Source organism: Galeopterus variegatus, unplaced genomic scaffold (genome assembly GCF_000696425.1).
Source record: "Galeopterus variegatus unplaced genomic scaffold, G_variegatus-3.0.2 Scaffold1384, whole genome shotgun sequence".
Taxonomy (NCBI): domain Eukaryota; kingdom Metazoa; phylum Chordata; class Mammalia; order Dermoptera; family Cynocephalidae; genus Galeopterus; species Galeopterus variegatus.
Genome location: NW_007727495.1, coordinates 72,664 through 86,616, shown reverse-complemented (window position 1 = coordinate 86,616; position 13,953 = coordinate 72,664). Strand labels below are relative to the sequence as shown.

The 13,953-nt window shown below is 44.1% G+C and overlaps 1 protein-coding gene across 1 annotated transcript in view; it reads right to left on the bottom strand.

Annotated features, from left to right (window-relative positions):
• LOC103593635 (leucine-rich repeat-containing protein 37A-like) overlaps positions 1–13,953 on the bottom strand; it is a 79,243-nt gene that overhangs the window by 19,632 nt on the left and 45,658 nt on the right. Inside the window, 11 exon segments of the mRNA XM_008576653.1 lie at positions 269–612; positions 996–1,546; positions 1,761–2,353; positions 2,466–2,662; positions 2,799–2,945; positions 3,218–3,545; positions 3,638–4,261; positions 4,318–4,376; positions 4,379–4,499; positions 5,365–5,447; positions 5,450–5,655. Coding sequence (XP_008574875.1) covers positions 269–612; positions 996–1,546; positions 1,761–2,353; positions 2,466–2,662; positions 2,799–2,945; positions 3,218–3,545; positions 3,638–4,261; positions 4,318–4,376; positions 4,379–4,499; positions 5,365–5,447; positions 5,450–5,655 — 3,253 coding nt within the window.

The window sequence follows — 13,953 nt, the reverse complement described above, 5'->3', positions numbered from 1 at the left end:
GCCTGGATGCTGGGCTGAGGTCTCCTGCTGGCCTGGACCAGTTTTAACCCCCGCGATAGGCTGTGTGCTTATGGTAATGACCACACCCGAAGGTTCGTGGGCCACGTCTGGTCTACAACTGTAACGACCGGCAAGTTGTAATCATGAGCTTGGTCCTGACTTGCGGGTTGAACCGTCACCTCATGATGTGGTGGAGTTGGAGCTATACTCTTCATAGGGAACCCGGGAGCCTGAGCTGGGTCTTCCTGCTGAACTGGAGAAAGTTTACTCTCCCCAGGAGACCCCGCAGGCTGTACTGGCTGCTCCTGCTGACCGGGAGAAGGTTCGACATCCACAGGCGGAGCTGTGGACGTTGAGCTGGGACCTCCTGCTGTGTTAGAGAAAGTTCTACATCCTCTGGGGGCTGTGCAGGTGGATCTGGGTCGTGCTGCTGGGTTGGAGAAAGTTCTACCTCCTCAGGGGGCTGTGAAGGTTGAGCTGGGACCTCCTGCTCGGCTGGAGAAAGTTCTGCCTCCTCAGGGTGCTGTGGAGGCTGAGCTGGGTCTTCCTGCTGGGCTGGAGAGGATTGGCTCTCCTGGGGTGTCTGGGCTTGGAGATAGGTGGGGCCTCTTGCTGAGATTGGTTAGTTTCAACTGGCTCAGGGGCCTCTAGACAAGTCATCAGGGCCCTTCTGGGATTCTAGAGAGAGTTTCAGGATAATCGATATCCATCCTCCAAGATCCTTTCTCATCCTCCAAGATTGGTTTTTGACGCTTAGGTTGGGATACAAATCGGTGTGGAGTTCAAACAACCTTAGCGAGCCGCGGATGCTGACCTAGATCTTTCCTTGGATTCAGGGGTGAAAGGACAAACTTTGCTGCTTCTGAACTCTCACTATCTAGATGCGGAAGCATGATTTGAAATGACTGGTGGTCTGCTGCCTGATCGGGGCCCACAGTTTGAATCTTTTGAGTCAAGGAGGCAGAGCCAGGGCCTGATGCTGATCCCAATCTTGCATCGGATCCACCTCTTGGAGCCTTTGTGGCCCAGCCAGCTTGTCATGCAGATCCGGACGTGGAAGAGCAAAGTGCCCTGGCTCTTGGGGCAGCTCTTGAGCTGACTCCTTGCCCGGGAATGGAACCAAATTCTTGAGCAGTCCTGTGTTGGGACCAACAGCTGGGTGGCAGCAGAGGATGCAATATGGTCAAAGACCCCCGGGTCTGCCAGGGCTATAAGCACAGGTGATGCTGGTGTTGAAACTGTCTCATCTTGATACACTGGAGGTTGAGCTACGACCTCTGTAGGTGGCTGTGGAAGCTGAGTTGGGGTCTCCTGCATTGTTGGAGAGTGTTCAACCTCCACAGTGGGTTCTGGAGTTATGGTGAGTGCCAGAGGGAAACGTTGATCTGGGACTCGAGGCAGGTTCGGATGCTGAGCCCAGTGTGCATGTGGATAGGTTACCTCAGGGGGCTTTGGAGAAGGAGCTGTAGTCTCCTTTAAGCCTGCAGAATGTTCAGCCTGAACGGTGGGTTCTGGACAGGATAATCGATATCCATCCTCAAAGATCCTTTCTCATCCTTCAAGATTGGTTTTTGACGCTTAGGTTGGGACACAAATCGGTGTGGAGTTCGAACAACCTCAGCGAGCCGCGGATGCTGAGCTCGATCTTTCCTCGGATTCAGGGTGGAAAGGACAAACTTTGCTGCTTCTGAACTCTCACTATCTAGATGCGGAAGCACGATTTGAAATGACTGGTGGTCTGCAGCCTGATCTAGGCCCACAGTTTGAATCTTTTGAGTCGAGAAGGCAGAGCCAGGGCCTGATGCTGATCCCAATCTTGCATCGGAGCCACCTCTTGGATCCTTTGTGGCCCAGCCAGCTTGTCATGCAGATCCGGACGTGGAAGGGCAAAGTGCCCTGGCTCTGCGGGTAGCTCTTGAGCTGACTCCTCGCCCGGGAATGGAACCAAATTCTCGAGCAAGTCCTGTGTTGGGACCAACAGCTGGGAGGCAGCAGAGGATCCAATATGGTCAAAGGCCCCCGGGTCTGCCAGGACTATAAGCACAGGTGATGCTGGTATTGAAACCGTCTCATCTGGATACACTGGAGGTTGAGCTATGACCTCTGTAGGTGGCTGTGGAAGCTGAGTTGGGGTCTCCTGCATTGTTGGAGAGTGTTCAACCTCCACAGTGGGTTCTGGAGTTATGGTGAGTGCCAGAGGGAAACGTTGATCTGGGACTCGAGGCAGGTTCGGATGCTGAGCCCAGTGTGCATGTGGATAGGTTACCTCAGGGGGCTTTGGAGAAGGAGCTGTAGTCTCCTTTAGGGCTGCAGAATGTTCAGCCTGAACGGTGGGTTCTGGAGTGCTGGTCATCTCCAGGTCCAAGGGTTGAAATGTGATAATGGGCAACGTTGGATTCTGAGCTGGATCCTGACTTGGTTTGTGTTGGAACTGTCATCTCATAATGCATTGGAGGTGGAGCTACAACGTCCTTAGGTGGCTCTGGAGGCTGAGCCGGGGCCGTCTGCTGGGTGGGGAAGGATTCCACCAGCCCAGAGGACTCTGCGGGCCGAGCTGAGACCTCGTGCTGAACTGGAGGAGGTTCTGCCTCCTTGGCGGGACCTGGAGGCTGAGGAAGGGCCTCTTGGTGGACTAGGGATGAGTCTACGTTCTCAGACAGTTCTGCAGGTTAAGATGGCGGTCAGCTGCTGATGTGGGGAAGGTTCCACCTCCTTAGGTTGCTCTGAAGGTGGAGCTGCAGTGTCCTGGGGCACGGGCTAAGGCTCGGGCCCCTCTTCAGGGGGCTTTAGTGGCAGACCTGGGGGCTCCTGCTGGTTCACAGGTGGTTCAACGTCCATATAGGGATCTGGTGGCCCAGCGGGGCCCTCCTGCCGGACTGGAGAAGGTTCCACATGGTCACTAGGCCCTGGAGGAGTCCCGGTGAGCTCCACATGCACATGCGTAACTGGTGTACGAGGCAGTGTTTGATGAATCCATAGAGGGTTCTGGTGGCCCAGCAGGGGCCTCCTGTTTGACTGGAGAAGGGCCTACCTCCTGAAGATGATATGGAGTCTGAGCTGAGGCCTCTCGCTGGGCTAGATCAGATTCAGCATTTTCAAGGGAAATCTGCAGTTTGGGAAGCGAGATGGGATTGTTGTTCTAGACAGTGTTGAATCATGACCTCTGAAGATAAAAGGCAGACCTAGTGGTGAAATGTCTTCTCGTCCTTCAATGGACTATGAATTGAGTCCTCCATGGAGGATGCTGGTGGCTGCGTTGGGTAGTCTTCTCGGACTGCTGGAGGTTCAACAGCCACAGGGGGCTCTGGAGGCGGAGCTGCGCTCTCTTGCTGGCTTGGAGATGGTTCCTTAGGGCCTTTTCGGGCTGAGTGAGGGCCTTCCAGAAGATGGATTGGTAAATGTCCATTTGTTTCAGACGGGCTTCTCTGCTGTACTGTAACCTCTTGCTGGTCTTTCAACGTTCCAACCTCTTCAGGGGACACTGTGTACTGAGCTGGGTCCTCCAGTAGGGTTGAAGTTTCAACCTCAGCGGTGAGCTCTGGACACTAGTGGTAACCAAGACATTCATACGCTTAACAGCAAAAGTGTGCAGTGTTGGTGGCTGAACTTGATTGTGACCTGCAGGGGAAACTGTTACCTCTTGAGGCTCTATGGCTTGAGCTACGACTTCACTGGGGAGCTCTAGAGGCTGGCCTAGGGCCTCCTGCTGGGTCGCAGAAGGTTCCACCTCCTCAGTGGTCTGTGGATTTTCGGCTGCAACCTCCTGCTGGTTTAAAGAGGGTTTCTCCTCCTTAATAGGTTCTGCAGGTCGAACTGAATCCTCTTGTTGAAATGAAAAAGGCTCCACCTCTTCAGGAGGCCTTGGAGACAGACTTGGCACCTTCTGCTGAGTTTTTGAAGGTTCGGCGTCATGAGCTGGCCATGAGGGCTGAGCTGTGGACTCGTGGCAGACTGGAAAAGTCCCCACCTCTGCAGCAGCCTCTACTGTTAGGGTAAGCTGCAGCCCCGGGGGGTTAATATTGGACAAGTTTAAATACTTAGTGTGTTGCTGACGTGGAGGTAAAACTGTCACTTTGTGATGCTCTGGAGACTGAGCTGGTTGCTCCTGTTGGATTGGACAAGGTTCACACTCCTCAGGACACCCTGAAGTCTGAGCTGGCTGCTCCTGCTCACTGGGAGAAGGTTCGGCCTCCACAGGGAGGCCTGGATGCTTGGCTGAGGTCTCCTGCTGGCCTGGAGAAGTTTCAACCCCCGCGATAGGCTGTGTGCTTATGGCAATCACCACACCCGAAGGTTAGTGGGCTATGTCTGGGCTACAACTGTAACGACAGCCAAGTTATAATCATGAGCTTGGTCCTGACTTGGTGGTTGAACGTCACCTCATGATGTGGTGGAGTTGGAGCTGTACTCTTCATAGGGAACTCGGGAGCCTGAGCTGGGTCCTCCTGCTGAACTGGAGAAAGTTTACTCTTCCCAGGAGAGTGAATTGGCTCTTCCTGCTGCGTCGGGGAAGGTTCAGCTTCCACGGGAGTGTCTGAATTTTTTGCTTGTGTCTCCTGCTTGGTTTAACTTTCTCATTCTTCTGGATGGTCTGGTGGCTGATCTGGGACCTTCTGCTTACTTGGAGTGTTTTTGTTTTTTTTTGTTTTTTTTTTTACCTGACTCTGGAGTTACTGTAAGCTCTAGATGAACAGGCCCAAACTTGACATTGTGCATGTTTGTGTGCAGAACTACATTCTGTCTTTTTGTTAGAACACTTACCTCATCATGCACTGATGGCTTAGCTGGGCCCTCCTGCTCTGTTTAAGACAGTTTTACCTTCTCAGCCCTGTGCAGGTGGAGTTGTGACCTCCTGTATGTTTGCAAAACATTGTACCTCCTTCAGGGACTTGGAGCCTGAGGTGGACATACTTTGTGTGCTGGTGAGGATTTGCTCTCCTGGATTATCTGGGTTTTCAGATAGGGGCTTTTGCTGTAATTGCTGTGCTTCACCTGTCTCAGTGGCCTCTAGACACTCCTTTTTTTCCATTCTGGGATTCTAGAGAAAACTCTTCATAAATGATATCCATACTGGAAAATCCATTATCATCCTGCACGTTTGGTTTTTGATGCTTAGGTCTGGATGAAAATCGTTGTGGATGTCCTACAACATTAGCAAGCCATGGATCCTGAGCTATATTTTTCTTCATTTCAGGGATGAAACAATAAACTTTGTTGCTTTTGAACTATCACTATCTAGATGCAGAAAAAGTATTTTAACTGACTTGTGGTCTGCAGCCTGATATAGATGCACACTTTGAATCTTTTGAGTCAAGGAGGCAGAGCCAGGGCCTGATTCTGATCCTAATCTTCCATTGGAACCACCTCTTGGAGCCTTTTTTGCCTAGCTGTCTTGTGCAGATCCTGATATGATTGAGCAAACTTTCCTGGCTCTGGGAGCATGTCTCTGCTGAATCTGTGTCTAGGAATGGAACCAAATTCTCAGCCAATTCCTCAATGGTGACCAACATCTGGGAGGCAGAAGAGGATCCCATATAAGTCAAGTCCCGTAAGCATGTGGAATGATTCACGTGGTGATCAGAGTATCTCAGTGACTTGTGCTCAGTCTTCCCTTGGTAGTCGGAGGTCCTCAGGGCAGTGAAGATGCCGGAGTACCTAGAGTTGTAGTTGGGATCTCATATTGGGGCTCTGGTGGTCAGGATCCTTGTCAATTCTGGCACCTACCCAGTGGTTCACCTCACTAAGCAGAACCATTATTGCATCTCTGCATTGTGCGTGCCCTTTGCAGCTATGGCCTCGCCCCTGCCTTGCCCTTTACTTATGATATCTTCATTTCCACAGCAACCATTATTAGGCTGGGGTCCACATGGGCATCATAAGGGTGTGTCTTGTCCCACAATCAAGGGGCTCAAGCCTCCCTGTCTCCTGCAGAGGTGGCAATCACTTCCCGCTGGAACAGCCCCTCACTACCTCAGTGAGACAGAATTTGGGTCGCAGACCCCTGGTGTCCCCGGGCCTCCAGCAGCCTGTTGGTGTGGGGGGTTGTAGGACATCCCAGAGAAGTCACAGGGCTTCTCCTGTTGGGATATTCAGAAGTGCTACTATGGTTCTGACAGCCTGAACTCTTCCTCTTCCAAGCTGAAAACTGAGAGATCTTCCCCTTGGCCATACCGCTTCCAAGAAAAGCAACTGGTCTACAAAATGAGTGCCAGTTAGGGCTGCAGGCAGGAGAATACACATTATGGTTATTTATTCCAAAATTGTGGCATTTTATGTAAACTCTCTGTCTATTTTGTCCCATGTTTGATAATTAGTTCACCACTCTACTAGGTAGGGGCTACCTAGTAGATGGAACCAGTGATGACTCCAAAATTTCTGTAGGAGAGGTTTGGGGGGAATGGGTAATTCAGTCTGGACAAGAGAGTTTGAATCAGGGTGAATAGCCTTTTGCACTGGCATGGGAAAACTTCCTCCATCCCATCTGGCCTCAACATAGTCATTAATCTAGAAGTAACAATACCACTTTTCAGAGGTCTCCTTTAGGCATGCTTGGAGAAGACTCTTCAGAAGTTAAATCTAGCATGTTAAATAATTTCCTTGAAATACTATTGTAACTAGAACCCTGTTGACTTCCTTCACCGTCCTTCTTATAATCTATTATATTTCTTGTTTATTGTCTGGCACAACCCCTAGCATGTAAGCTCCATGAATGGGTTTCATGTTCTTACTCCCAGGGCCTAGCACGTGGCTTGGTGCATAGTACTAGTTTTAAAATGGAACTGATTCCAAGATTTGAATCATTTAGGGGTGGATCAGTTGTTATAATCAGATTTCTGAAATTGGTGATTGTTTCTGTTCATATTTCACAGGGAGCTATAATTCTTAAAAGTTTGGAGTTTCCTTGACTGCTTTCATTTAAATTGAATTAAAATAATTATTTTACATGGAAAAAATTTTAAATACATTTTCAGAACATAACTACTATGTCTTTCTCTGCCTTCTTCCAAACAACACACTTTGCACCTTTGGGGTGAGTTAAACAATCAAAAATCTAGCCCAAAATTAAGAGACAAATTTTCTGCTCCTTTTGATTGTTTTAATTTTTTGTTTATTTTTTAATGTATATATATATTTACATTCTAAGATGTTGCAGAGCAGTTGGGGGAGGGGGAGATGGGAAGGGGAAAGGAAACAGGGTGGGAGAAGGAAGAAGGAGTGGGGCATGGTTGATGCCTGTGTCACCCCCTCATTCTTACAGAGGAGAAAGGAGGCTTCCAGTGGTGGCTCAGTCATTATTTGGGCTGGATGCAAATGTTAGGGGGATGTGGCTGAAGCCCTCATCCCCCACACCCCCTACACCCCAGCTTGGGAGCCCAGGGTGCTTCCTGAAGTGGCCTGATGGTTGTCACTGGGCTAGTTGTGAATGTTAGGGAGGTGCAGCTGAGGTCCTTGGCCCCCACCTCCCTAGTTTGGGACCCTGGTCACTTCCAGTGACAGCTTGGTGGTCATCACTGGGCTGGTTGTGCATGTCAGGGGATATGTGTCTGAGGCCATCAGCCCCCCATAACCCCAGGTCATGATCCTGGGGCACTTCCTGTGGCAGCTCAGTGGTCATTGCTGGGCTGGTTGCAAATGTTGGGGGGCATTGCACAGGCCCCTGCCCTTCCCCCTCCCTCCCCCGTGAGCCCAGGGGGCTTCCTTTCCTTCTAAGTTTTATAGGTGTTCTTTGGTGATGTGAGACCTTTACTAGTTAATATCAAATTTGTCTCTGGTCTGTTGGTATTTTTTTTGTTCTTTCAGTTCTGTGTTGGATTATTTTCTGGCCCCACCACTTAAGCACTAGAAGTAATTTGTTGTCCTTTGCTTACTTCTAAAATGGAGGAACTTCCTGTGGGGACCAGCAATTGAACCCTGTGTTTGAGCTAAGCTAAACTGCTTCATTGCTGATGACTCCCTGGGGAGTGCTTTTTGTGCAGCTCAGGTTTTAATTATTGACCCTGTACATACTTCCAGGTCTTGTGAGTTCTGGTACACTTGGGTTCTGTGGAAGCTCTTGCCATGAGCCATCCTGCTATAGGGAACAGCTTGGGAGCCTGAGTGATACCCCTTGTTATGCAGGCTACAAGGGGGTCCCCTGTGTGTGGTACAGCTCCATGGAAGTTCTTGTCTTTTCACCTTCGGTTGCTTGACAAGGCTTCCCAGAATTAAACAGCCTAACCTTTTGGCTTAGTATGGCTTTGGGAAATTCCCTGGAGTTTCTCAAAGGACATGTTAAATACATCAAAATTAACTGGTTTATTTAAAGGACATTGTCAGTGCTGAAGGTTTTTGATGCATGTTCCTGGTAAGGGTTGGCTCCATTTAATTTTGTCATTAATCTTCCTTGTTAGTGATGTGTGCATTGACCCATTGTTTCTGGTCATGCTCTTGTATGTGTGGAATGAAGTTATTATGTTGGATTTCTATCCACATCCCCCAGGGAGACGGTGGGCATGGGTGCAAATTGATCATTGATAACAAATTGATCATCAACCAGTTACAGATTTCTTTGTTTCTCCCCACTCCCACAGCTTCACTTGATTTACCAAGAACATGTTCTTTCTGACCTTTCTTTTTCAATAGAAACAAAATAAAAAATGTTTTGATTAAAAGATAAATCAATGTATAAGATATTAGGTAAAAACATATAAATAAAGCAAGATTTTTGTGGTTGTTGTCCACACTTGCACTAGACATCTGTGGTCCATCTCTTTCTTTCCTCGCCAATGCCACACCACCTATTCAGGTCCAATGAATCCTGTGGAGCTGGTCTCTGGCAAGTGGTGCCCAAACAAGGGACCTGAATTAGGTAAGTATTTCTTTGTGTTTTGTGTGGATAGGCCGTCACTTGTGGGTGCTGCAGACCCCCTAGTAGTCAGACCAGGAAAAGAAGGGTGAGAAGGCAAGAACTTTTGAGAAGTTAGTACCCTCTGTTCTGGAAAGAATAGGACAGAGTGCTTGCAAGCCAGAACTTATCATCAAATAAGTTGTTTCATCTGTTCCTGAAAGATGGGACAGACCGCCTCTAATGAGAGGAGTCTCTATGCAGATATTATTAAGTATACTTTATGTAAGAAGGTCATTAAGGTTGGTAAGAAACAGTTGATGGAATTTTTTCAGTTTGTTCAGACAGTGAGCCCCTGGTTTCCCAATGAAGGAACATTAGATTTCAAAACCTGGGATCAGGTGGGAAACAACATGAAGCATTGGTATCAAAGTCTTGGGGGAGCTGATATGCCAGTGTCTGCCTTTTCCATCTTGAGCACTGCCTTTTCCATCTGGAGCACATTAAGACAGACATTAAATATAAATGAGTTTTTTGCACCAGGAAATGACTACCCCAAAAAGATCCCTTTGTTATGAGACAAGAAGGGACCAACTTATGGGTCCCAAGACAGCTTATTCCCGGTTGCAGCTTCTAAGCAAAAGCTCAATTTAACATCTAATAATCCTTTGGATAAGGAAAGAACTAATGACTCTGATGATGATCCTTTAACCCCTGAAGAGCAGGAAAAGTTAGATGAGGAGGCAACTAAATATTATCAAGAAAAATGGCCTCCTAGTACATTTTTTCATTGTCATCCTTTTTCAGAAAAGAAAGAATCCCCAAATCTTGGGGAGATTGGCTTTCAAGGGGCCATAAAGCAGGCTCAAAAGGAGGGCAATTTCTTTTATTTTCCTGTGTCTTATGAGGGGGATGAGCTTATATGGGAGTCACTACCCTACAAGTTACTTAAGGAGTTAAAACATGCAGTTACAGATTATAGTATTACATTTTGTCAGAAATTTGTAGACTTGGCTTTCCAACAATTTCATAAAGATTTTCCCTCAATTTATTCCCTCAATCTATATAATATAGATTATATTCTTTTGTTTTACATAGATTATATTCTTTTGTTTTACAAGGACAGGGCGTATTTACGGGATGCTTTTACTCAATTGATTTTTGACTTGCAGGGTTTTTTGGCCTTAAGGTGGCTCCAGAGAAAATTCAAGTTTGACTATGTTTTTCTTGCTTATCTGCATGATGCTTCTCTCCTCTCTTAAAAGCAGCAGTTCTTTTTTTTTTAACTACATGTGCTACTTTTTTTCTCTGAAGACTCTGGAGTTTTGTGAAGAAAAGCAGCCATGGCGCCAACCCGACCCCTTTTGGGTCTACTGCTCTTCTCCTAAAAACCTCAAGAGTCAATGGTTTCATCTCTGATTGTTAGCTCAGCTCTTGAGTTCAGTAACTCATTTGAGAAACAAAACTAGATTAAGATCTACCTGTTTAACTAGATGGTCTCCACTTGGTCATCTTAAACAGATTTTTAAATTCTCTTTTAGTCTTACCTATATATTTCTTTTCTCGCATCCACTCAGTTATCTTAAACAGATTTTTAAATTCTCTTTTAGTCTTATCTATATATTTCTTCACAAAATTTTATGGTAGAGTTCTATGCTGTCTTCTTAAAGGAAGAAAATCTTCTCTGCATTTTCTTGAAAAGGCTTGCATACTTTGCTTTACAATGTAAACTTGTTATCTTGCTTTTTTTTAGGCAAGGAGAAGCCTCACTAATAACTCTTTTGGAAAAAACACAATTTAAACTTGACTGTCTTTTTTACTAGTGAGCCTTTTTTTACATCTTAAACAAAACTTATAAGATCCTTGTTTTTGTTGTTTATGTCTGCATATATGCATGTGTAAACTATATGTTATGTTTGTACGTTCATGTCTGTTTATGTAATTGTTTTATGTGCAAGGTACCTAATTGGCTTATAATTAATGCACGCTCATTAAATAAATAAGTATACTTTTCAAGTTCACGTGACTTTAATTTTTTAAAGTTTTGATAAATATATTTTCAAAATTTGATTCGAACTTTTTACCTAAATTTGTCTCTAGGTCAACATGTCTCCTCGTTATTTCAGCTTTGCCTTCTCACTATGCTGGGAGAAACAATATCTTTTAGACATAGATAGTGAATACTGCTCTTTGTTTCTCTGGATTCCACTTGTCTTTAAATGCCACGTGGAAGCCTGGGACCAAGAATGGTTAGTTAAAAGAAACCTATGCCAAATATTGCATGGGCCTTGGTTAACATTAATTAATTAGAGTATAGATTTAATACACCAAGTTTTTGGCTGGGAAACCATAAATATGTATTTGGTTAATTTAGTTAAAACTAAAATTGGGTTTTGTGTAATTTGCTCTGATAATTGGATGCTTATTTATTATCCTAAATGTATAAAGATGTTCTTTTCAACATACATTGTTGCTTGGGTTTATTAATCTAACAGGATTACTAAAGGTTTTTTCACTTAACTGTTCTTGATGCAAAGTTGTAAAAGGTTTTTTGTTTGTTTGTTTTGTCCCTCAGATAATTGGTTTAAAAAACTTATTTCATGATAAGTTTTTGTGCTCTCTGCCTTTAAATCCCTTTGTCTCTTTGGTTTTATTTTTTGTAGTAATTTGTGATTTTACTCAATTAAATGTTTTAAGCCTTTTGTTATTTAACACAGCTTTCCAACATTAAATTCTGATACTTTAAAATAACTTTGGGAAATTCCAAGGGCCCTGGAGTTTTTCAAAGGATATATAAAAAAATATATCAAAATTAATTGGCTTATTTAATAAATTAGATTATATGGAAAAACATTGTTAATATTAAAGGTGTTATGGATATGTGTTCCAAAATTTTGTAAGGTTTTAAAATATTTTTGTCTTAATATAAATGTTACCGGTCATAATTTTGGTTTAATTATAATTTTAAAATGTTATGTCTTCAAATATTTCATGAAAAAACTCTGATATGTACAGTTTCCTGACAAACTAAGTTCATAGCTTTAAACTGAAGTTCCAAAATTCTAATGAAGAAAGTGATGGGTTTGTGAAATTGTTCACAAAGGTCAAAACAACAAAGTTGATTGGTAAATTAATTAATAGGTATTATGGGTTTTTGCAATTTCCTTATTGTAAAACACTGCTGGTTCTAATGTTTTCCAAATGCAAGAAAACTCTCCCTCTTTCTTCGGCTATTTATAACTAACAACAGTTTGGTAAAATGTTATTTAAAACAGAGATAAAAGCATTTGTTTTCTCTTTATTTGATCCCCCCCAAATTTAGTAACTTTGAGTATTTTCATGATTATTATGACAATGTGACTATTTTTTATAAGTTCAATGAAAATTAACTCTCTCTCTTTATAACAGGATATAATTTAAACCTTTGGATATAGGATAGCATGTCTCATTTCCAAGTTGGTGATCTTTCTTTATGATGCCTAAATTTGGCCAAAACTGCTGCTTCATCCTGCTGTTCATGTTTCCCCCCGACATGGGACAGACAGATCTTCACCTGGGAAAGTCTTCCCAGCTACAGGGGACAGAGCACTAAAAGAAAGTGAACTGAGATGCTTCTTTCTATCATCACCTGGGAAAGAGCCTTCCCAACATCGAGAGATTTATGCAAAGAAAAGTAAGACCTTTTCAATCTAGATATTGATCATCAATGCCTCTATGAGAAATGCTTTGATCATAAGGGGGAAATAACATCTTCTCTACAAAAGCAGCTCTCTAAATTTTCCTGGCCTTAGAGAGAGTGCTTGTAACTTGGATGAGACATCCTGTTCTTAAACATAAGCCTTGTAATTAATCAAAAATTTTACAAAAGACTAGATGCTCTGGAGACAGTAATGTCTTGGACAGTTTTAACATTAACAAACTCTTTGGACTCAAAATTAACTACTATACAAAGCAAAAAGTCCCATTCCAGAGTTTCTACAGCTGGTAACTATACCCAATTCACAGCACCTGGAGTGATGCCATTGCAGCCACCCTGAGAGACAATGACATCATTGGTCCTCACCTGAAGTAAATGAACTTGCCATGCTAAATGATAGTAACTTTGCTTTAACGAGATGCTTTTTGTCTTAACTGTGCCAACCTGATTCATAGCTTTTGCTTTTCTTTTAATAAAATAAAAAAGGGGGAGATGCCGTGAGCCATCCTGCTATAGGGAACGGCATGGGAGCCTGAGTGACACCCCTTGTTCTGCCGACTACAAGGGGGTTCCATGTGTGTGGCACGGCTCCATGGAAGTTCTTGTCTTTTCACCTTCGGTTGCTTGACAAGGCTTCCCAGAATTAAACAGCCTAACCTTTTGGCTTAGTATGGCTTTGGGAAATTCCCTGGAGTTTCTCAAAGGACATGTTAAATACATTGAAATTAACTGGTTTATTTAAAGGACATTGTCAGTACTAAAGATGCATGTTCCCGGTAAGGGTTGGCTCCATTTAATTTTGTCATTAATCTTCCTTGTTAGTGATGTGTGCATGGACCCATTGTGGCTGTGGTCATGCTCTTGTATGTGTGGAATGAAGTTATTATGTTGGATTTCTATCCACATCCCCCAGGGAGACGGTGGGCCTGGGTGCAGTAATGTTTATAACGAATTGATCATCAACCAGTTACAGATTTATTTGTTTCTCCCCACTCCCACAGCTTCACTTGATTTACCAAGAACATGTTCTTTCTTTAGGAATAATAAGAAAGACATGGTTTGTTTTTGTTAGTTTGAGTAGGATCATTTAACTTTTCACTTTGTCCCCTGTGCTGTTCCCAGAGTCTATTGGCAGGGAAATAAAAGGTATAAACATTGTGATTTTGATTATAAATTAAAATGATCAATATAGAGTATAAGCAATATTAAATTGTTAAACAGAACTAATCAATGTTATTAAAATCAAGTATAGTAAGTATAAGCAAGATTTAAAAAGGATTAAAGTGTAAGTTAAGAAGGTTAAGAATTATAGTTTAAACTAAAAGTCTGATGCTCTTTAAAGCCAAGCATGCTGTGCCATGAGCCACAGGCTTTGCGGTGAACTATTGATGCAAGAGTAGATGTTTTTGTCACAGCATGAGTGCTTTAGAAC